General features: G+C 36.4%; 1 protein-coding gene across 1 annotated transcript; it reads left to right on the top strand.

The window, feature by feature from the left end:
* Positions 1-12,350: 12,350 nt before the first annotated feature.
* On the top strand, positions 12,351-22,634 carry rhag (Rh associated glycoprotein). Its single transcript, XM_082147028.1, has 10 exons — positions 12,351-12,639; positions 17,559-17,742; positions 17,968-18,118; positions 18,648-18,795; positions 19,078-19,244; positions 19,333-19,470; positions 19,562-19,683; positions 19,778-19,851; positions 20,133-20,206; positions 20,933-22,634. The coding sequence occupies exons 1-10, from the start codon at positions 12,459-12,461 to the stop codon at positions 21,005-21,007; spliced, it is 1,314 nt and encodes a 437-aa protein (XP_082003154.1). The 5' UTR covers positions 12,351-12,458; the 3' UTR covers positions 21,008-22,634.
* Positions 22,635-23,113: the final 479 nt, after the last annotated feature.

Genomic DNA, 23,113 nt, shown 5'->3' with positions numbered 1-23,113 from the left:
ACTTTGATTTAAAGCAAAAAATTCAGTTTTTGAAAATCGGATGAAAAGATTCAAGGTACAAGACTGTGTACTTAACGGTTTTATTGAGGGAAATATTTACAAACTGTGATTATATACAAAAACAACAATTTAAGTTTATTGCAAAATATGCAAATATAAATACAAACATTTAAGTATTTCGAGAGTGAATGAGAGACCCTCTCGATTACATCATTTGCATCATAAGAGTGGGTGGAGCTACCCAGATCGTCTTTTTTTTTTTTTTTACTCTCTGATTGGTGTAATTTTCTGTAGAGCATCATGGGTAATGTAGTTTTTCACCAGGAAATCCACTGTTAAACACGATTATTTTAAAAATAAGATTAAATAATGCAGGCAGGCTGACGTATTCAGCAGAATCCAATACCATGGATTAACAACCTCGTAGCTCATAGTCTAACTTTAAAAGTTTATAAGTTACCATTCAAAAAGTTTTTACTTCCGGAACCCGACTGTTGCACTCTTTAGGCCTACAGAATAGACCTTATGTAGCCCCCGCCCCTGTCCTCCACTTTGTATTTCCACAGCATGAAGGTAAGATCCTATGGATTTATCAACCCGATCTCACGGGAAAACGTAAAAATTCTACAAAGTGGCTTATTCGTACGAATTCATACGACCTGACTCGTACGAATTAGTAAGATTTTTGCAAAATTGTACATATTTTACGAATTGGCCAATTCGTATGAATTCATACGAATGACCTACCCCTGACCCCGCCCCTAAACCTACCGAGTGAGGTCGTACAAATTAGTACGAACTAGCCAACTTTTTATCATTCGTACGAATTTGTACGAATTGGTCGTGAGATAGCGTTGGGATTTATGAATGAACCGCTCATTTTAAAATAACTTTCATTAACTCTACAATAAGTAACTCCAGTTCATCAGGTAATTACTCTTCGACAGCGATGCCATAGAAATTTACAGAGCTGCCGCATAAGTTCTATAAGTTCTTGGCCCACTGTATAGCTTCTCACTTATCTGCTGCCGTCTGTGTTTCTGTTCATATTGTGTTCCTGTTGTTCACAGAGAGTGCATGCGGTCAACGCTCTCAGTATTTTTCCTACCCAGCAGCAGGAGTTTGTCTTACTGGCCATTCCGTGTCGTGCGGCAATGGAATTCAGGAAAATAATACTCCCTCAAGACCCCTGAGATTAAACATATGCTATTTATCACTTTGAGATATAATTCATCTTAATGTTTAAATAATTATCTGATCTCAAGCCCTGTTGTGGCAGCTATCTATGTATAATGCTCTAAGTAACATTAATATGTCCACAATAGACCAATATGTGTGTGTTAATTTATTTAAAGTTTATTAATATTTATAGTTTATTAATATATATAGAGAGAGTAAAGTAAACATTTGTACGTGGTGGAAACAAGATCCATAATCTTGCAACAGGCGGTGTAGATAGTCACTCATAGGACTGAACTGGGTAAAATAAGTTGAAACTCATTACTGAATAACCCACAGAAGTCTGGAGTGTTTTTGCACAGTCGGAAAGATAGCGGTTGAAACGGCAAGAGGGAGTGAGAAGAGATGGGCATAAGTGCCTCTGTTTGATAACACTGGCTCTGCCATTCAGGGGTTCTTATCACAAACAAAAACATTCTTGCAGTTATTCTTCAGATGAGAACTTGGTGTGAAAAGTCTCTTGCTGAATTTGAAGGCTAAGTTTAATATAGTTCATCTGTCATAATCAGCTGGCTTACAGTAGTGAATATTAATCAATAAGCATTTCATATTCCCTTGCTATGTCCCCTCAGAGTGAAATACTGGGTGAATGTTTAACTTATGACTAAATTTTATTGAATGATAAAGTCTGGCCATGCATTTTCATAGCAGTAGTTGAATGATTATGCAATTGAATTTCTTTATTAAAAAGAAAAAAGAAAAAAAATTACATATACAAAAATCAATGCATAATAGGTCAAATTTTGTTCAGCTGCCCAAAGTAATTTTATCCAACACACAAATTAATCAAAATCAGTTCAGATTGTGTGTTGCAATCAACAACAGTTTATTTATTAATATTGCAAACATCTGTGCATTCAGGGTTCGTGATGTGGAGATTTTCTGTAAACGGTCAAAAGTTTGGAACAATTAAGATTTTCGTGATAGATATCTCTTCTGCTCACCCAGGCTGCATTTATTGGATCAAAAATACAGTAAACCAGTAATATTGTGAAATATCATTACAATTTAAAAGATATGTTTTCTATTTTAATATCTTTTTAAATGTATTTTTGTCCTGTGATGGCAAAGCTGAATTTCAAGCATCATTACTCAAGCATACATTGCTGCTTAACATTTCTTATTATTATCCATGTAAGCAGTTGTGCTGCTTAATATTTTTCTGTGGATGATGCACTACCATTCAAAAGTTTAGGTTAGTAAGATAAAAAAAGAGATAGATTGATAGCCTACTTTTATTAGCCATGGACACATTACATGTATAATGTTACAAAAGATTTCCATTTAAAATAAAAGCTGTTCAGTGAGCGTTCTATTCATCAAAGAATACTCAAAAGAATTGCGATTTTAAGCAGTGTTGATAATAATCAGAATCATTATTAATAATTGGCACTGAAGACTGGAGTAATGGCTGCAGACAATTTAGCTTTGCATCACAGGAATAAGTTACATTTTAAAATATATTCACATGAAAGGTAGGTTTTTATCGTAATAAGATTTTACAATATTATTGTTTTCACTGTATTCTTGATCAAATAAATGCAGCTTTAGTGAACATAGAAGACTTCTTTAAAAACAGCAGCAGCAAAAACAACAACAAAACGTAATTATTCCACATCTTTGAATGGTAATGTGTGTTCTGAAAAACATGATCTCGATGAATACTAGAAAGATTATATATTAAGTCATTTATTCACCCAGGGTTTTTTGAGCTTCTATATATACATACAGACTTTATAGAGACTTTTTGTTTTCTATGCTTACACCCACTATCAAATGATCACTCTTCTCTGATATGTGCCTCATAAATTATGATGCTCTAGGGTCTTTACATCTGCCTCTCCGAATCGAACTGTAATTTGACACAGACGTTTTCCAGATTTCACAAGTCAATAGTGTGCGTCGACATTCCTTCTCTCCATCCACCAGGATCTGTTTGCCATTATTTCACAGGAGTCATCCATAATCTTCATGGAGAAAGGTCACATGCTGGTCACACACACATGTAGTTTGCAGTGTTCTTGTCTACATTGTTCAGCCTCAGTACTAACAATTACTGCCAGCTGTTACATCCAGAATAAGGGGTTTGCCACCGGCACACATACAGCAAATGTTACAAATTCACATATACACTACCAGTCAAAAGTTTTGGATCTGCAAAATTTTTTATGTTTTTTTAAAAGAAGTCTTTTCTGCTCACCAAGGCTGCATTTATTTGTATATACACTTTATTTTTGCACATAGCTAAACAGTATACTTGGTTGAGATTATTTATAAAAGTATGATTTTAAATATATGCATTCATATTTTAAATATTTATATTTTCAATCCTTTATTTTCAACTTACAATGCACCACTAATGTTTGACTTCCTGTTCATGCATCCTGTTTTCCTTTCTTTCTTTTTTCCGTTTTGTTTGTTCGGCAGGTTGGAGCCAATCATTTTGGTTTTCAAAGGCATCCTGATAATGGCAGGTTGATTAAAGCGCTAGAGGAAAGGGTGGATGGAGTCCACTTCAATTAAGTCCAGTTTAAGGAAACTAACATTGTGGAGTTCTCTAAAGCCCTAGACTCAGTTCTAGACTCCATTAAAGTTAACTGATTGTCTTTCAAGAGGCATTATACATCAGTTTCACTGCAGTCTTGAAAAATTGAGTGTAGTGAAAAAACATTTATGTGCGGATGTTTTAAAGAATGGATTATGTTAAAAGAGCTCTTAAAAGCTTAAAGATTATCGTACATTTCATGTTGGCAATAGACTGAGACCAACTTCTGCTTTTGTTATCTACATAATTGAGGAAAAAGAATTTAAAGATACTATCGAATGCTTTACTATCTGAAGAAAAGAACTTTTGAATATGGCTGGTGCTTTGCTTTTGCGTTAGATCGGGTGCCAAGTTCTTTCAGCTTAAAAAAATGTATTTAAATAATCTAGAATTAATGTATTATTAACCAATGTGCTTATTTTAGTAGCATTTGCTCCACACAGACAAAAGTCCTGCAATCTTTCCAGAATGGAGGAAGTCCAGCAGATAAACCAGGAAATGGGCAGAACGTAATTAGTATAATTTTTTTTTCTGTTTTTTTCTGGTCTCTCTCCCTTTAAATAGGATGTTGATTAAAAATCACTTTTAGTGTTTTGATTTATACATACTGCATGTTTAGTTTCTCAATAGTAATTGAAATGTAAATGCAAATTGTGTTGATTTTGAGCCTTCCATTAGCATCATTTCATTCCTTTCACATTCCATTAGAAAAACTAGCTGTGCTAGAAAAAATCCCATTGCAACAGACTCTAACAGTCGTGACTTCATTTCATGATCTGAAGCGTTGCGTGTAAGTCAGGCAGTTTGCACTCACAGGCTGTACTCCTGTCCGCCATCAATAACACGCCTGTTGCACATACCACAGAACTCTCAAACCCAGCACTAAATCCAGAGCCTCCAGCTGTCAGACGGTCACAAATGATCTCAGGTGCTTTAAGCTAGTTTAGAAACAGATACTGATTCATGCATTCATATTCAGTGCAAAGAACCATTGTAATGCATGCAGTTGATCAGACACGAAGAATGTATTAAAGTGCCCCTGTTATGCTGTTTTAAAGTTTCTTAAATTTGTTTTGGAGGTTTACATGCATTCAACGTAAAAAAATAAAAATAAAAAAAACCTACATAGTGTCTGAATTAAGCCCTATTCGTACAGGATTAGTATTACCTATACTATAGGCTGCTAGGTGGCCCAAACTTGCTGGCCCAGAAAAGTTATTAAAGAGATCGTTAATATAGTCCAAGTGACTACAGTGGCTCAATCTTAAGTATATCAAGCGACGAGAATACTTTTTGTGCGCAAAAATACTTTTTGTCCCTTTGGGCCTCTAGTTGGTTCACGTAGTGTTTTTGCGCTGCGCGTCACACACATGACCAGCGTCGGCCAATAGTGAGCCTACGTGGTGACGTGTAACACAGACGCGCTGCGCAAAAACACTACGAGGCCCAGAGAGAAGGAAATGAATAGTGGAATAAAGTCGTTATTTTTGTTTGTTTTTGCGCACAAAAAGTATTCTCGTCGCTTGATATACTTAAGATTGAGCCACTGTAGTCACTTGGACTATATTAACGATCTCTTTAATAACTTTTCTGGGCCAGCAAGTTTGGGCCACCTAGCAGCCTACGGAGAAGTGATCAGCTCTCAGATTTCATCAAAAATATCTTAATTTGTGTTCCGAAGATGAACGAAGGTCTTACGCGTTTGGAACAACATGAGGGTGAGTAATTACTGACAGAATTTTCTTTTTTGGGTGAACTAACCCTTTAATGTTACAGATACTAGCCTAATTTTGAACAAACAAAGTATAACTTTCTATTGTAATTTTTCTATAAGCATTATGGAATGCCTAGGTAGAGTATGGGACGCTAATGCTAAACAAACAAGATGCTGATTTGTGATTGTTCTTGATTACCAACATCCAACGCACTGATTACTTGCCTGTCAGGGTTTCCCTTCTGGCCCCCTTATCAGACGGCACAAGATTTCCCACAGCCCCTTACCACAGGATATGAGGGTGTGGCGGGATTTGGGAAGGGGTACTTTTGCCATCTAGAATCCTCCAAATTTGACAGAGGTGCCACAACAGGATCTGTTGTCAACTCTAAGGTTGCTATAAAGACCCCAACACTCACTGTCCAATTATGTGTGATTGCTGGTCAAGAGTTTGTAACTATGATAAATATCATATTAATATAGTTATTTTCAGAGATAAAGGTGGCAGACATCATGAGTAGACCCAAGAGCAACTGTGAAATCTAAAGTCATAGTTTTGAGAGAAAAGGTCACGATTGCAAGACAATCACAATTGTGAAAAAAAAGGCACGAGTGTGAGATCTGGAGCAAGATTTTTAATCCTGGAACAACATTCCAATCAACCAATCAGATTTGAGGGACAAGTTTACAGTTTATGTCAAGTTTAGGCTTTATAACCAGGAATAGGTTTTTCTACATCAGTGTTATTCACCTTTGATTTCCCTCTGATTGTAGGGTTAACTTATGGCTAGTGTTAGGTTTAGGGTCAGGGGTGTGGTTAGGATGACATTTTTAGACTGGAATGTTGTTCCAGGATCAACCTTCCTGAAGGAAAAATCTAAGTGGACAAAATCAGAACATGCCTGGGACCAATACAATCGCTAGTCATGAGGTTAATATCAGATCATGTTTCAAACAATGAAGAAGCACATTGTCCATGTGGGACCATATACAAAGACAATAATCACTTTTGTTAAAAACAATAATTGAACATTGAAATTTAAAAAAATGTGAATTCCATCCATCCACACCGATAGCAGAATCTTTCAACATTACAATAGCTTTTCTGGAAACTATTAGTGTTGAATGGGATGTTTTAAATTGAATCGTCACTGGGGGCTTCAGCATTCCAGAAGATAGAATCTAGTAGGAATTGGAAGCCCTCTACAAATAATTTCTGAAATGTTGTAACTATAATTCAGTACACCTAGCAATTCTTTGAGTATGTAGGGGCCCAGGGTCCTGATGACAGACCTGGGCCGGCGTATGTATTGATGCAGTCGAGCAGCTGTGGACTCCTTGGGGTGATGAATCGGTGGACAGCTGTTGTCTTTGAGCGCAGGTCAGACAGATTCACTTACACCACTAGCCTCAAACTCAGAACATATGAGCTTTTGGATGAGCTTGTTTTTTTCCATGATAAATATGCAATACACTCTGAAGTTCTGACCTGCGAGAGAGTATAGTCTGAAAGATAGGTCTAGAAGGATAAATCTTCCATTGCTTTAGGGATCACTTCACAGTGATTGATACTTGCTGTCTCCAAAAACCTGCTCCTTTAATAAGGATCTGCCATCATTTACTCACCCTCATGTTGATTTTGTCTGAAAAAAAAACAAAAAAAACTTTTGTGTATATACCTTTATATTTTAGGAAGGTGGCCCCTTGTAAAAACATAATATTTGGGGGGCAGTGGTATCAATAAGGTTAAAAACATCTTATTTAGCAAAATTTCCTTTAGGGGATTCTAACAAAACGAAAGTGAATGGTGACCAAGGCTGTCAAGGAAAAATTCTGAGCAAATAAATGTGACTCTTTCCTACAAAAGTACCATATGCCTTCAGAAGACTTGTAATATGCATGCTATAATACAAATATGACTATTTGGTGCTTTTTTGAGCTTAACAGTCTACATTCAATGTCAATGTTTAGAAAGCAGCAGTTTGGACATTCTGATATATAACTTATTTTGTGTTCCACTAAAGATAGAAAGTCATTTTTGTACTACATGAGGGTGCATAAATGATGACAACAGTTTCATAAAATATTCCTTTAACTATCTGAATGCAAGAAAGTTTTGCCAATTATTATTACATATTTGGGTCTTTAGCGACTTCCTGTCAGTCCCATTGAGACTGCTGTACCGGAAAGAGGAATGATTAGTTCACCTCTCGAGTCTTCAGGTCTAATTCTTCTGAGTCTTTCGTTCTATTCACATGTGACGAACGAATGACTCGAACCCGAAGACTCAAAAGATGAACTAATCAATTCTGTATATCGACTGCATAGCTCAGCTTATGGCTGTCACGTGATGAACGAATGACTCGAACCTGAAGTCGATAGACTCGAAACATGAACTGCATGGCTTGAAGACCAAGAAAATTAATGAATCGTTTCTGTTTCTCATAATTTGGCCTTTTCCTTGCATTGCAATTTTTTTCTTATTCTAAATGCGATCAACATTTGATGTGTTTGGGGAATTTGGCTAACATGTAACATTTTAAATACATTCTGCTGAAATGAACGAAATGACTCGAAAAAAGATTTGTTCATTTTGATGAGCGAGTCAGTAAAATGATCCGAACTTACTAGCTTGAGCAGATGTTTTGTACCATCATCACTGTCCTCGTCAGAGCTCATTTCCCAGTGCATTCAGCATCTGTCTCATATTCGCGATCTCAAACATATTCTCAAAAATATCATTTTCATCATCTTCAAAATCAACATTTTGATCGCTGACAGCTTCTTCATCAGATCCAGCATCAAGTGACAGGTTTCAGATTTTGCTGATGATACTTCCTATTCTTTTGTTTTCTGCCTGACGTAACTATGAATGAAACGTCACTTCATCATTGTATATCAGACATTGACACCTTCTGGAATAAAGGTGATTAAATTATTGTTGTGCAGAAACAATATATATACTAAAGACCCGACTCCCGAGGTATGCGTTTAAGGGTTAAAGGGACGCTGCAAAAACATGTCTAGTCTATTTGTTTTTTTTATAATATTCGACACACCACCTCACCTACACACCTACACCATAGATTAGAAAGTATTTTAAAACAAAACAAAACAGATATTTGCCAATGTTTTTCAGTTGTTGGATCTCTCCCATTTATCAGCTCCTTGACACTGAACCGAATTTTTGAGTTGTCTTTAGGAAGTTTGGCAACTCCACCTCATGTTTACTCTAAGCATTGTTTCGGAGTAATTTGTCTCTGTGACAAACACACAGGAATGTTTAAATTGTATATCTCTTTTTTTCTGCATGCATTTCTTCCAGGAAGGATACAATAATTCAGAGGTGATCCAGTCTACTAGGAGATGCATGATGTGTGATATAGGAGAGCCGCTCATATAGACATACCATTCCCACACAGTGAACCAGTGCTGGGTTATATCACATACACCCAACTAATCTGCCGTCACAGCCCTGACTTCTCTCATCTAAAGTCTGAACTCTTTTACCGGTCAAATGTAGACCATTGATGAAGCAAACGTCAAAGATGATTACATTTTATGCTTCATGTTATAACATACAGAAATCCTAAGTATCTAATCTTCATCATCATGCAAAGTATGCGTGCAACTTCATCGGAATTCTATAGGGAGGAATGTGTGTTAATTATTTCAAGCTTGTGACACGCCTGCAGTGCTGTGGTATATAACAGTCAACACTGGTGCAAGAGTTGTGATTTACTAAAGAGGTCAGGGAACCCTGAGACCTTTGCATGAGGGGGGTTCTGGGTAAGAAACCGAGACTGGAGAATCCTTTGAAAGGGGCGACTGGTTAATGATTCAGTGACCCACAATCTCTGTACAGACTCAGCTTGCTCATAGCTGCCATCATCCCTTCAGGTGCCACCGTGCCAAAAATACGCACAGTTTTCTTTCAGGAACTGATCACGTCATGGTCTAATATATGTATTTGTGGTATCTTCTAAGGGCGCCTGTTTCTCTTAAAAAGCCATAAAATGATACATAAAGGGCCTCTGAGTTGTACATCTACATAAATCCTTCAAAAATGATAACTGTTACATCATTACTTGCAGTAGAAGAATTATTATTGATTAAATGAATATAAATATCATGACTTGTTCACTGGCGTGAGGGTGGGACAACCTGTCACTCACATGAGATCGACCAATAGCAAACCACAACCATCCAGTCAGTTCCCGATTGACAAAAACAAGTCCCATTCTACACTTTTTCTTGTTCCAGAAGCCATTTCACTTTATACTGTACATCACAAAAGGGAAGAAAAGTCTATTGCAACTTCCTTTTCATGGCGACTTCACTCAACTTTATACTTCACATTTAGTTGTGATAATGTTTAAATACTGTAAGTGATAGGAAAATCTTTTTTTTTTTTTTTATTTTTTTTTTTAGATATAGTTAATTGGTTTTATATTTCACATTACAATTCTTTTGTATTTAGACTACTGCCATATTATTTTTCTGACTTGAATGCTGGATTTGGAGGTACGTATTTCCCAGGTGCACTTGAAGGCAGCATTAGTCTATGGGATTTTTCATACATTTTTTTCATTCATGTTATGATGAGTTATCATTCGTGATTCAAACAATATTATAACTCATCGAAATTTTACAGCTAGCTGAGTTTTTACTTTATTCTCATGAAAGTGTTATGGATTAAAGAGTTTTTACTGTTTCATATTGTATTTTTATTTTGGTCTATTTAAATCGGTTTTAAAATCATAGCAGAATGAGGTTTCACTTAGTACAACATGTTCCTGGATCAACATCTTTGTTGATCCTGGAACAACATTCCAATCAACCAATCAGAATTGAGGGACAAGTTTACAGTTTATGTCAAGTTTAGGCTTACAGTATAACCAGGGTTAGGTGCTTCTACATCAGTGTTATTCACCTATCATTTCCCTCTGATTTTAGGGATAACTTATTATAGGGATATAGTTAGGATGAAATTTTCAGATAGGAATGTTGTTCCAGGATCAACAAAATCTGTTGACCCAGGAACGCATCTAACTGCAAAATCAGGACGTGCAAAATCATATGTCCCTGTTTGTTGCTCTACAGATGTTTTCACTGTTTACATTGTGGTGTACAAAAATGCATTTCTATATTTAGGAAGTGAAAACCAAATGATATTATCAACAACTCTTTCTTGCTCCACGCTCTACTACTCAACTCTCAAACTTCAGGGTGTGTTCAGCCTAAAAGAGGAACCAAAATACATAAATCCAAAGCAATATAAAAGAAAATTAGAGAGTAATTGTTGATGTTTCCATCCGCCTATTTTTATTTTGGGATATTGCATAAAAAGTGCTGGATGAAAACAACAAGATGAAATTCTAAAAATGCGCATAAAAAAACTTTTTTTAAACGCTCAATTGAGGCGGATACATTTTTTATCCGATAACAAGAAATGCACATTTATGATGAAAACACATACTGAATAAATCCCCTGAAAACTCACAAGACTTTGCCTCAACAGTGGATGTGATAACTAACCAGTAGATATGTTTTATTGCACAACATCTCAAATGATCATTCTGAAATGTGTGATTCATTGCATGGTAACATGACGTTTATTGCGTTGTGCTGTGCGCTCTGAGTCAAGTAATTTATGATGTACGAAAAAAGAGCCACAGTTTCTTCCCCAATTGCAGAAACTTGCATTTTTATTACAGATATTCTGAGAGAATTTCCCAGTAAGTAATGATTTTATTCTCTTGAACACATGGGATGGAAACACTGCTTTATTGTTTTATGCAATATTCCAATTATGTGCATAAGTTAAATTTGCAACTTTGGATGAAAACATAGGGTTCTGTTTAGTTTAATTGTCTGTTTGTTCATGTGTCTAGAGGTACGTTTACGTTTACGTGACGCAATGTACAAAAAAACGGTTTTCATTTGTGTTTTTCGTTTACAGACAACAACGTTGTCAAAATGATCCCCGTTAACACGGATCCGTGAAAACAACTAAAATGCTGTAGTAGTCATGCCAGGCCAGTAGTTGGCGATGTCACTTTGTAAAGAAACTACATGCCTGTAGACTGAACACATAATATGCATGCGCATGATGTCACCATTTTAAAATATTCGCATGTTTTGCAATTGACACGGAGACAATAACCGTATCGTTTTCAAAAAAAAAGTTTTCAAAAGTTTGCGTTTTCGGGCCCCTAAAACGCTGTTGTTGTGTAAATGAACGGCCAAAACGCATTAAAAGTTTTCAGTTTCCTTGATTACTCAGTCTCACCTGTGTCTCTTTTAGTTCTTTATGTATAAATACTCCCTGTTTTGTTCAGTTCTTGGTTGGTTAATGTCTTTGATGTATGGTTTGAAAGAGCTCCTGTAATTCTCCTTCATGTTTTTAGACTGTTTAAAGATACTGTCTTCTCCGTGCATGTTGTTTACCACAACATTCGTGACAGAAATATTGTAAATAATAAAATAACAAATTCATCATTTTAACTCATCATGATTTTTTACAGGATAACCCTATGAAACATTTTTAAATTAAGAAGTGTAACCAGCCATGCGTTAAAATGTAGCCAAACTATAATTAAAGTGCTGCAAATCTTGCAATAGTTCCCATATTTATGGTTCTCTAAAGAGACATATAAGCTATATATGCTTCTTTTTTTTGTTCTTTTTTTTTTGCATTTACAACACTGTTCTTAATTGACATAAGTAGGAGGAGAGAGGAAACCCATTCAAGTACAGTGCAACAGGCGGTGTCCGTCCCCACCTCAATTGTCTCTCTTTTCATTGGTCTTCCTAAAGCCTGCAGCCAATTCAAAACCACATGCCACTTTCTACACTCCCCCCACAAGTCACAGACAGCGTGGAGAGTGAGAGGGGTCGAAACAAGAGGGAGAATCACCAAAAGAGGAAGAACAACAGAGGCAGAGAAGTTGTTCAAACATGCCAGCGTACGCCACCAACATGAGGTTCAAGTTCCCCATTCTGGCCTTGATACTGGAAGCCGTGACCATTGTCTTGTACGCTGTCTTTGTGGTTTATGACACCGGTGATGCTCATGGTGGGGGTCATCATGCAGACCAGAATAACACTCATCCCCAAACTCCAATGACCCTTTATCCCAGTAAGTATCTGTCAGATTAATGTATATGTGTGCATATATCATGTCTTGTTGTGACATCTAAATTGATTGGTTTTAATTAAGACTAAAATTTTATTGGAATGTTATTTCACTGATGAAACCAGAACACATTAGGTTTCTCCAGTGAATACATTTTTAAGGGTCAGATAGTTGGAAATTGGTAGTGATTGGTGCAGAAATGTTGTTAATTGTCAGTCACCAGAAGCACAGTAAAAGTTGAATAAAACTTTGCTGGATGATTTGGTGTTGCCCCTCCTGCAAATTAATTCATCCTCTTTTAAGCTGTCAACTTTGCTATTGAGTTTCATGGTGCTACTCACTCATCAGTGTTCACTGACTGAAGGGTTTATTTCTGCGAAGGCTTTGGTGGCAATGTTTCACTAATGTTCATTCAGCACGCAAGTCTCTAAAAATACTCCCACTGGAGAGGAGTCAATGCCATGGACTCCTGCATTCTCTGGAGAAAGACAAAGAGGAGAGGTTGATAAAGTTCAGCTTTAGTATTTTAACAATGCCATCCATCAAGCTTTTCCATTGGTTCTGATTCAGGAGCCAGATCTTACACTGGACATTAATTGGTGACTCAATACAGTACAAAATTATTGAATGTCCAAACAAAACAAAATGTCTGTAGGACCAAACATTTAAAAATTGTAATGCTACTATGAACATTATCAGTTTAACTACATATCAAATTATTAACAAGACATGGGCTGGATAGAAAAACTGACCAGTTTGGATCTAATTGCATTGAATTTTGATCGGATGGTTTCATGCTCTCAACTGCCAATAATTGCACATTGGGAACATATAGCTTTAATGTTTTTCAATGTTAAGGGCATGTCCATGTTGACATTTGTGTAGATTTTACACAACGGCAGATGAAGTAGAAAAACATACTGTAGTAGAGTTTGATTGGACGTACATAATTGTCAACAGCTAAAGCTAAAGGAAACATTCTCATTTCGCCTAAAAATGTTGATAAGCTTGTTTATTTTGGATTGTGACCCTCTGAGGACCACTGATATAGAGAATTTGTTCCCTTATGAAAGGAATTATTCCTTCAGTCTGTACATTTCCTTATAGATGTTTCCAACATCAATTGCATTCCTTTATTTTTCTCTGCATGCTATGCTCATTTGCAGAGATGACAAGCATTGGCTGAAAAATATTTCCTTTTATCTTCAAATTGCACTCGTATAGTTGCTTGCTTGGACACAGTTTGGACTGAAACCAGCTCTAGGGTGTGGAGAGGATGAACATGCAAGATTAGTCTTAATGTCACATGTGTCCTCAAAGTTTCCATTCAAGCCTTCAAAATGTGTAACCTGCATAATTGTCTTAAAGTTACAAGTACATTGAACTTTAATGTTAATGTCATTGGTGAATTTATCTAGGACTTGACAAGAACAGTCATCTGTTTGTTAATTGCAGTCGTAGTTTGTTGTTCTTAGTGGTTTTCACAGTACCCTACAGAGACACGACTAGTCCAGCCCCCTTTATCCTTTAAACAACAATCTTCTCCAATAAACAAGAGTTTAATTGTGCAGTTAAATCTCCAGATTCAACTAAATATATTTACCCTTAACAATAACTCTTCTGCCTTTGATTTGCAATAGGTGTGTTCAGAGACAGTATGAGCCTGCATGTTAATGTTGTCAATCAGTCAGCATTCTTAATATCAGTTACTTTGCTTTTTATTTTTTATTTATTTTTTGGCATAGATATACTGAATAGATAAAACTTTTTAGTTTTCAAAGTGCTGGGCATGTGAAGTTGTATATATATTAGAGCAAGGGGTCTCAACTCAACTCAAATCCTGCGGAGTTTAGCTCCAGCCTTGATCAAACTTGCCAAGTAACTTTCTAGTAATCCTGAAGACCTTGAGTAGCTTGTTCAGGTGTGTTTGATTAGGCTTGGAGCAAACATCAGCAGGAAAGTGGACCTCGAGAGCCAAAGTTCAGAACCCCTGTATTAGAGCATTCAAATTCTTTGCCACCCAATGAACTTGATGACCTTTAAAAACTATTCAAAGAAAACGTGAAAATTAAATAAAAATAAAAAGCATATGTGTTGATAGACTGGGAAAACTAAGGCCATCTGTTACTTTTGTACAAACATGCAAAGCATTCCAAAAATGAATGAGAAAAGCTTCAAAGAAAAGAAAATAAAGGGCACTTTAATCTTGGCAGCAGAGAAAACAGATATAGCTAAGTTATGTCACAGCGCTCTAAATTAGCGCTGACATAATGTAATTAAGTAGTTGAACATTTGCGAAGAGAGGAACATTTCCACCCATTAGGAAAATAGGACCTTTGAGATTTTATCAGCAAATCTGTTGCATGTGGGAAATACGAAAAATTTCACTGGGGAAAATTATTTTGTTTGTTGTAAGAGCTAATGGTTGGGAAAAATGGATTATGCACCTTTACTCAGCCGGCAAGTTTATCTGTATTCCTCTATGATGCTCTTCCAAAGTATGCATACATTAAATAGCCAGTGAAAAGTTCTTTAGCCAACTCTATCACTGTAAATATGTTTTCAACAGAAAGATCAGAGGAAAAGACTTGGGCCGTACAACAGCTGATAAGGGTAGATAACCTCTGTTTCAGCTGTGTCAGAGGCCCACTTAAATGTTTTTTGGGGGGTTCCAGCAAGACAGCATTTTATTGCTCAACAACCATCAAAGACTAGTGACAATAAAGTAAACGAATGGTTGAATACAGAGTAAAAAAACACTACTGTGGTATCACAACTGAATTGGAAGTAAGAAGGATGGGAAGGGCTGTGGTGATATAACAGCTAGATCCTATCAAATTTTGGGGGATCCTTTTGTTGAGATGTTTTCTGTGAAACTTCAAAAAATGACCAGTGAGAATAGAGTTTATGCAGTTATAGATCACATTCTCTTGTCTGTTTGTTTTTAGATGGGTTGCATAGCGAGATAAGACTGAACTTTGCTGATTTTTAATCATTGCATATTTATCTGAAGTTTTCCTGTTTAGTCTGTTTTTACTGTATCATCGTATACAGACCTTTGTACGGTCTGCTGTCAGCATGGAATATGTTATAAAATTAGAATATGATCGTTTATAAAGAGAGAGAGCAATAAAAATATATTGAAAGCTATAAAAATATGCTGCTAGCAAATAAAAGTACCTCTATAAGCTTAGTTGGTAGTACTTCCAGGGTTCATCGGCTATCTTGATGAGCTTAGCAGATGTCAGACCATGAGCACTATGATTGATGACTATTTGGGTTTGTCCACTGGCAAGTTTAGATTTTGTGTGGATTACTGAATGGGTGGAGGGTTTCAGAGGCATTCCGAGGAAGCCTGAAGTAATGTTCGCCTATTCAAAGTCTGGTGCCGCACCTTGGAGGTTCACTCTTTGCGGTTCCACTTGTCTCTCTTGGGACTGACAATGAGACCCGTTTAAACTTCCTGACAATCGTTAATGTGTCTGATTATCATCAGTAGGGGGACAATGATATGGTTTGCATTGTGTAGTCTGAAAACGGGCCTTGCTGATGAATCAGGTGTTCTGGACCATATCCTATCTCTGTGTCCAGGGATGTTGACTGTACAGCTTCCTGATCTGGACAGTGTAGAGCTCATTTCCTCTCTGCAGGAAAGATAGGCTAAGGCCAGCAGTGTTGGTGCTATGTGTTACTAAGACAATCAATGTGTGCATTTAAGTATTGTTAATTCACATAATTTTTTATACATATAATATATAGGCCTAAGTGAACCTATTTACTCTAAGCATTTCCTTGCTTCTCTTGAAAAGCTATCAGTTTGCTACAATTTACTTACTACATCCATCCCCATTTTGGCAGGGAAACACCCTGGGTGGATTGCCAGAAAGTATTTTAATTCAAAATGCAGCAATATAATATACATCATAGCAATGAAATGATTAATCCGTGGATCAGAGTCACTCAATTTCTGACATGGTTTCCATTCCCAATGGTAAGTATCATTCATGAAAACAAATGATTTCAGGTTGCTTTGTCACTGCAAATCTCTGGGTGTGTTTATGCTTTTTGTCAATCCAAATTAATCCAATTGAGTTTCAGATTCTGAAAGTTCTGTTCATATGTACTTAAAACTTTGCAATCAGGGTCACATATTTGTTTACATGTGCATTACATTAGTGCATGTGCAGTGCCCAGTCAACGCTTTCTAAAACATAGAAAGCCACTTCGAAAACATCTTATGGCTTGTTGTGTTGCAGCCAGTTAGGGCACTGAAAAGGCTGGATTTGCTTGAATGTAACTAATCATGGAATAAGTACATTTTAACGCTCATTAGAGTCATGTGAAGTAAATAAAATTACACACGCCAACAGGGTCACTTAGGGCGCCTTCTTATGCTGTCATTCATAGACTAATAGAAGAGCACACAAGACCTTTGTACCACATGGTTTTTGGCTGAAGAACATGAGCATTACAAATTTGCAAGGTTTACTCTAAAACAGACTTTTTTGTGCTGAGCATAATTGTGTTTCTGTGTAAAGATTCTTGGAGTACTTTACTGCTTAATATATTATGCATTTTCTCTTGTACTTTAAAAGAAACAGGTCACCTTGAAAATAAATTGTTCATCTGTTTTTTACACAAATCTTCATGCAGTACTGTCAACCAAGGAAAGGACAAAAATAGCAAAATATCATAAATGTTGTTCATATAATCTGTTTGCTACATTTTTTAAGTCATAAAATAGCTTTGTGTGATGAACAGACAGAAATTTAAGTTGTAAATCACTGCTATAGTGCACATTTTCATTGCTGACCTGTTCAAACTACTGATGGAGTAAATGTGGTTCTAGAATGCTGTGAATAACTTCAGGCTTTAGATGTGGAGAAACCACTCTCTCATCAACCTTTTATCCATGTGTCCAGTGTTTCAGGATGTACACGTGATGATCTTCATTGGGTTTGGTTTCTTGATGACCTTCCTAAAGAGATATGGCTTCAGCAGTGTGGGTGTCAACCTGTTGCTGGCTGCCTTTGGCTTGCAGTGGGGTCTTCTCCTCCAGAACATCTGGCACTTGCATGATGGAAAAATAAGAGTCAGCATTGATAGGTAAACTCATCCTTTTGGTGACCATAGGATCTTGGGTGACTGACTTAATATAGCTGCTCCTTATTTTATTATTCAACAAAATAGTTAAATGCTAGATGTTCAGTTACATTTAACTCAATTTAACTTTAAATGTAATCAATGTAAAACAATACAATGAAATAGATATCTGACTACAAATGCCTATGAGTAAAACTCTGCATCTGTCCCATAATTCCTTCTCTACAGAATGATAAATGCTGACTTCAGTACAGCAACGGTTCTGATCTCGTTTGGAGCGGTTTTGGGGAAAACCAGCCCTGTCCAGCTTCTCATCATGACCTTGTTGGAGATCACCATCTTCTGCATCAATGAGCATGTGGTTGTGGAAATTCTTGGGGTTTGTAAAGGTTCATTCGTTCATTTACTTAATTCGTCATTTTAGTGTTCTTGGAGGAATCAACCATCTCTTCCATTCTTATTTGACCACTAACTTGATTTGCACCAGATCGAGGGTTTAGTGCAGGTTAAACATTATTCATAATTTTTTTAGCAGAGTCCCAATGTTCATGCTGTCTGAGTTCCTGCAAAGTAATTTTTTTTTTTTTTTTTACAAAAGGAAGCTGGGTCAAAGATGAAGGAAAAAGGCTATTTTCCATCTCCTTCCTAAAGTTGACAGGATAAACTTGATGAACACACCCAGTGTTCCAATAACAACTAAAACACATGGTATCATAAACACCCTCTTAGTCATGAAGAAGATTTGGTGCCTGGATCAAAGGAAATTAATGATGTGATGAATCTGATATTGAACAGTTGATGTCACCGCTACAAAATAAACCTTACCTTAAAGCTGCAGTCAAACTTAAACTTTTAGGCTACTGAAAGTTTTTCATCTGTTCTTCATAACCATTCTTGTTTCTTAACAGGTTTCTGATGTTGGTGCCTCCATGACCATCCATGCTTTTGGGGCTTACTTTGGATTGTCTGTCGCTCGTGTTCTTTATCGCCCAGGTCTTCGGAACGGCCATGATAAAGATGGATCAGTCTATCACTCAGACTTGTTTGCAATGATCGGTATGTGTAGACCTTGGTGTTTAAAATATATACGCCTGCACAAAATCTAGTGGACAAAACAACTCTAGAAAATATTGGTGGTGACATTAAGCTTTTAACTTACTGTACTTCTGTAGCTCACAACATAATTTATGTCAAATCAAATAATTCAAGTGCAGGGCAGTCTCCATTCTGCGATTTGGTAAGCATACCAACACTAAAAATGTGCTTCATACAAATGTAATTCATCAAGCATTGTGTATGTATAGGTACATTCACATTCCACTTTTCCTGTGTCTGTAGGCACAGTCTTCCTGTGGATGTTCTGGCCCAGCTTTAATTCTGCTATTGCTGACCCTGGTGATGCTCAGCTAAGAGCTGTTATCAACACATATTTCTCTCTGGCTGCTTGTACTCTCGCTGCCTATGCTACCTCCAGTCTGGTGGAGAAGAAAGGGAAACTTGACATGGTGGGTCATCATACCAGTCTCTTGTTATTGTACCAGATCTCACATTTAGTAAGCCTTATGACTTAGCCTGTTGTATTCTGTTGCACAGGTTCATATTCAGAACGCCACGCTGGCTGGAGGTGTTGCGGTGGGTACCTGCGCCGACATGGACATCCAGCCATTCGGAGCAATGCTGATCGGAACCATTGCAGGCATCATCTCCACCGTTGGCTTTAAGTTCCTCACTGTATGATATTCTTTCACATCCCAGACTTTCTCTATACCATAAATCATTTGCATATTGATCCATCTTTGTGTCCATCACTCTCTTTCCTCAGCCCATACTCGCCTCCAAACTGGGAATCCAAGACACCTGTGGCGTGCATAACCTCCATGGCATGCCGGGCATCCTAGGCGGTCTTGCCGGCATTGTGGCGGCAGCACTGAATAAGAAAAACGGGTAGCTGTCAGCTCTTAACATTTTGTTTTGGGATTTTTGCTATTATCAGTATGGCAATAAATGGTTTTAATATCTCTGTGCTTGTTTGTCCCAGTGTTTCAGCAGCTCATCAGGCAGGGGGTTTGGCATCATCTCTAGGGTTTGCTTTGGTGGGTGGGTTGATCACAGGTGGGTACTGATACAAGCACCATAAAATCTTCAAGACATTGTATTTATGCATTTATTTTTATTCAGATCTAATACATTTTATTCAGATTAAAACCATATGAAACCAACATGAATTCAAAGAGTACACTTTTTTTTTAAGAACTTTGCACATGGTTTTTATCTAGATTTTTGGACACATGTCACTGACCCACTTAAAATTACCTTATTATATTGCAAAAATATATATATATAAATGTATAATAAAACAACACAAAGTAAACAATTGTTCATACTTCCTCCAGGTCTGATTATGAAGATTCCATTTTTGGGACAGCCACCTGACCAAAACTGCTTTGACGACTCAATCTTCTGGGAGGTACGTCAAGTAAAGGATAATGTACATTATCCCGCTTATTACACGGCTACTTGCCACATAAGTAAATAATTAGACATGAAATATTGATCTGAGTTGAAACAATTTATTGGCTCTTTAAACGCAAACGTAAAAACGAAAGTAGTTGCTAGCAAGCGGAAAGTTCAAACTAGACAGACATTTAAGAGATATGGTACAGTCATACCACTTATTACATGGCATTTCGCCACATAAATAATATGGGAATAAGAGATATTAATTTGAGATCTTCGTTTATCGTTTGTTATTTTTTAATCCATTACAGTTTACAAAACAATTGTCAAAAAAATGGCAGCAGCTGTGTTTGGATGAAACAAGAGAGAGTGAGTCTGAGATACTAATTAATATAATATAATTAAATATCTGTACACAAAATGTTGATTTTGCTCACCGAACGCAAAACTTCCACGAAGAAAAAACGTTCCTAGCAAGCGTAAAGTGCCGACTGTGACAGTTACCCAGATGAGCCTGTGTTATCAGTTCTTACCGGTTGTTATCGGGGAACAACATACCGCTGGATGGAGCGATTGACCAATCAGGATCAAGTAGGCCTATTCCAAAGAGCCGCATAATAAAAAAAGAGAAATTACTAAATGCTATTTAGTAATACATGGTCACAACATTTTTTACATTCATGAAAATGTCTTGTAGCTTATAAGTTTGGTAATTGTGGATGCTTTTGATATGCAGGTACCGGAGGAAGAGGAAGAAACCGAAGAGCGTTTGACTCATGGCGATTTTTCCCAGAACAAAGCAGAGGCTTAAAGCTCTGCTTCAAACCAACTTCACAACACAAGAGCCAATAAGGTCCAATAAGCACCTCCGGAGCTTTTCAACCATCTGCTGTTGAAGATTTTAGTTTTAGCTGTTAAAGATTTTAGTTTTAGCTGTTAAAGACACTAGTGAACACCATGAAGCATGGATTCTTTTGTAAGTGGTGCTTTTCTAAATACGTGTAGCTAAAATTAAAAAACATGCAATTCATATTATTAAACTGATAAGTGGTCTCTAAAATCTTTTAAGTGTAGGCATTATACACTGTAGCAAATGTGTTGTTTCAACTTTAAAAAGTAAGCATTCATTCTGCCTTACATTTTTTTAAGAAAAAAAAAAATGTAAGAAAAAAATTACAACTCAAATATCCAAGTTGTCACTTAGAACTTCACATTTCAAGTTGATTAAACTTAACATTTTAAGGCAGCACTAGCACTAGCACTAACTTTTTAAAGTTGAAACAACAATTTCTTTTTCACAGTGTATAGCCTAATGAAATGTAAGATGGTTAAAGTTAACTCAAAGTGCGGGTCAGTTATTGTTGTCATCTGCTGAATTGCACTTAACAGACACTGACTGACTCACTGTAACATGCCAAAAAATCTGAGCCAATGTGAGACTTCTTTCTTAAGTGCCTTTTGATCGTAGTTCATTTTGCTTTGAATGAGCTTTTTCTACAGACCCAGTTTTAATCATCGCTAGATATGCCTTTTGACCAATGCTTTCATATATATATTTTAAGAGAGATCCTTCAACTTTCTTTCAACAATTATAGTTGCTTATTATTGTGATCAGTAACAACCCTTTATGCAATGATATAAGAAGTATTTAAAACTATTGTATCCTGAAAAACTAACAAATATATTGTTGACTTTTATATTTTCCACACAATTTCTAATCATATAATATGAACTCAGGCAAACAGTGGCCCCAAAAAGTATTTCAAGTCCCATTTAAAATTGTATATAAAACATAAAAAATAAAATATCAAATAAAGTGACATGTATTTAAAACAAAGATAACCAAGCACACTTTTCCAGGTTGTTAGGTTTAAAAAATATGAAACAACAAGATATACACTCATAAAAAAGACAACGATTTTGTAACTTTCTGGCTGTGAAGAAACTGCCCAAAGGACTAAAGGACACTGGACCAACTGATTAAATGTAATGGCATAAATGGCTAAGAAATGTGAAGTTAATTCTGAGGAAAAGCTGTAGCGTCATTTGTCTTCAGTGTGATATAGTGTCCAAATACATTTTGGGGCCACTGTACATTATATATTTGAAACTTTTTGTCAGGATTATTGTACAACTATGATGTCATACAACAGCATTACATAAAAGCTATTTTACTGCATTGCTTGAACTTTCAGCTCATAGTACAAATAAGCTGACGTGATCGGATAGTCACTGCTTGCACTTGGTAAGACTTCCAAATGCCATGTTGTTTTAAGATAAAGAGGCTATGGAAAAACTCTTTGCAAGCTGACTTACTGATTTAATCTTTGTCTTTGAATGTATGTGTTCCCACATGCCTCACTCCCAAACCTCATCAATTCATTGTATTTGAAAAATCTGTGAATGTATTAAACTTTTACTGTCATTTATAAAAATCAGCCTGAATCTGAATTTTTTTTTTATTATTATTATAATTATATTTAAGGCTGCTAATGTGTGATTTAACAGAGATTGTGTTCTGTAAAAAGGTTTAAGATATTTGTAATGCTGTGCTGTGCTGTGGTATGTTATACTCCATCTAATAGAACTATTATAAATTTCATCATGCATGGTAACCAGATATACACTTTTCTTTATACATTTACTTAAACAGCCCAATCTCAAGGTTTATAAAAAAAAAAAAAGTGTAGTTGACACGTCTACTATTTTATTTACGCCCATGTAACTACTTGCCCGTGCCAGTAGTTAATTTTCCTTTGAATAAGCTTTGTTTTTATTGACCCAATTTTTTATCATCACTAGAGATGTATTCATTGTGAATGTTTTTATTTGTTTGTTTTGTTTGACAATTATGCCAATAGAGGGATGACATATTTTTGTAGGCCAAAACCTTTCGGGTTTTTGTCGAGGGAACCAG

Source organism: Leuciscus leuciscus (genome assembly GCF_965113295.1).
Source record: "Leuciscus leuciscus genome assembly, chromosome: 19".
In the NCBI taxonomy this organism is placed as follows: domain Eukaryota; kingdom Metazoa; phylum Chordata; class Actinopteri; order Cypriniformes; family Leuciscidae; genus Leuciscus; species Leuciscus leuciscus.
The sequence above is the reverse complement of the archived record's forward strand: the minus strand, read 5'-3'. Positions and strand labels throughout refer to the sequence as shown.

Bases quoted from the DNA above. Each gene is read 5' to 3' on its own strand.
- rhag (XM_082147028.1), top strand. From the start codon at position 12,459: ATGCCAGCGTACGCCACCAACATGAGGTTCAAGTTCCCCATTCTGGCC. The intron at 19,471-19,561 runs GTATGATATTCT...CTCTTTCCTCAG, and splicing joins TTGGCTTTAAGTTCCTCACT to CCCATACTCGCCTCCAAACT. The intron at 19,852-20,132 runs GTGGGTACTGAT...TACTTCCTCCAG, and splicing joins GGTGGGTGGGTTGATCACAG to GTCTGATTATGAAGATTCCA.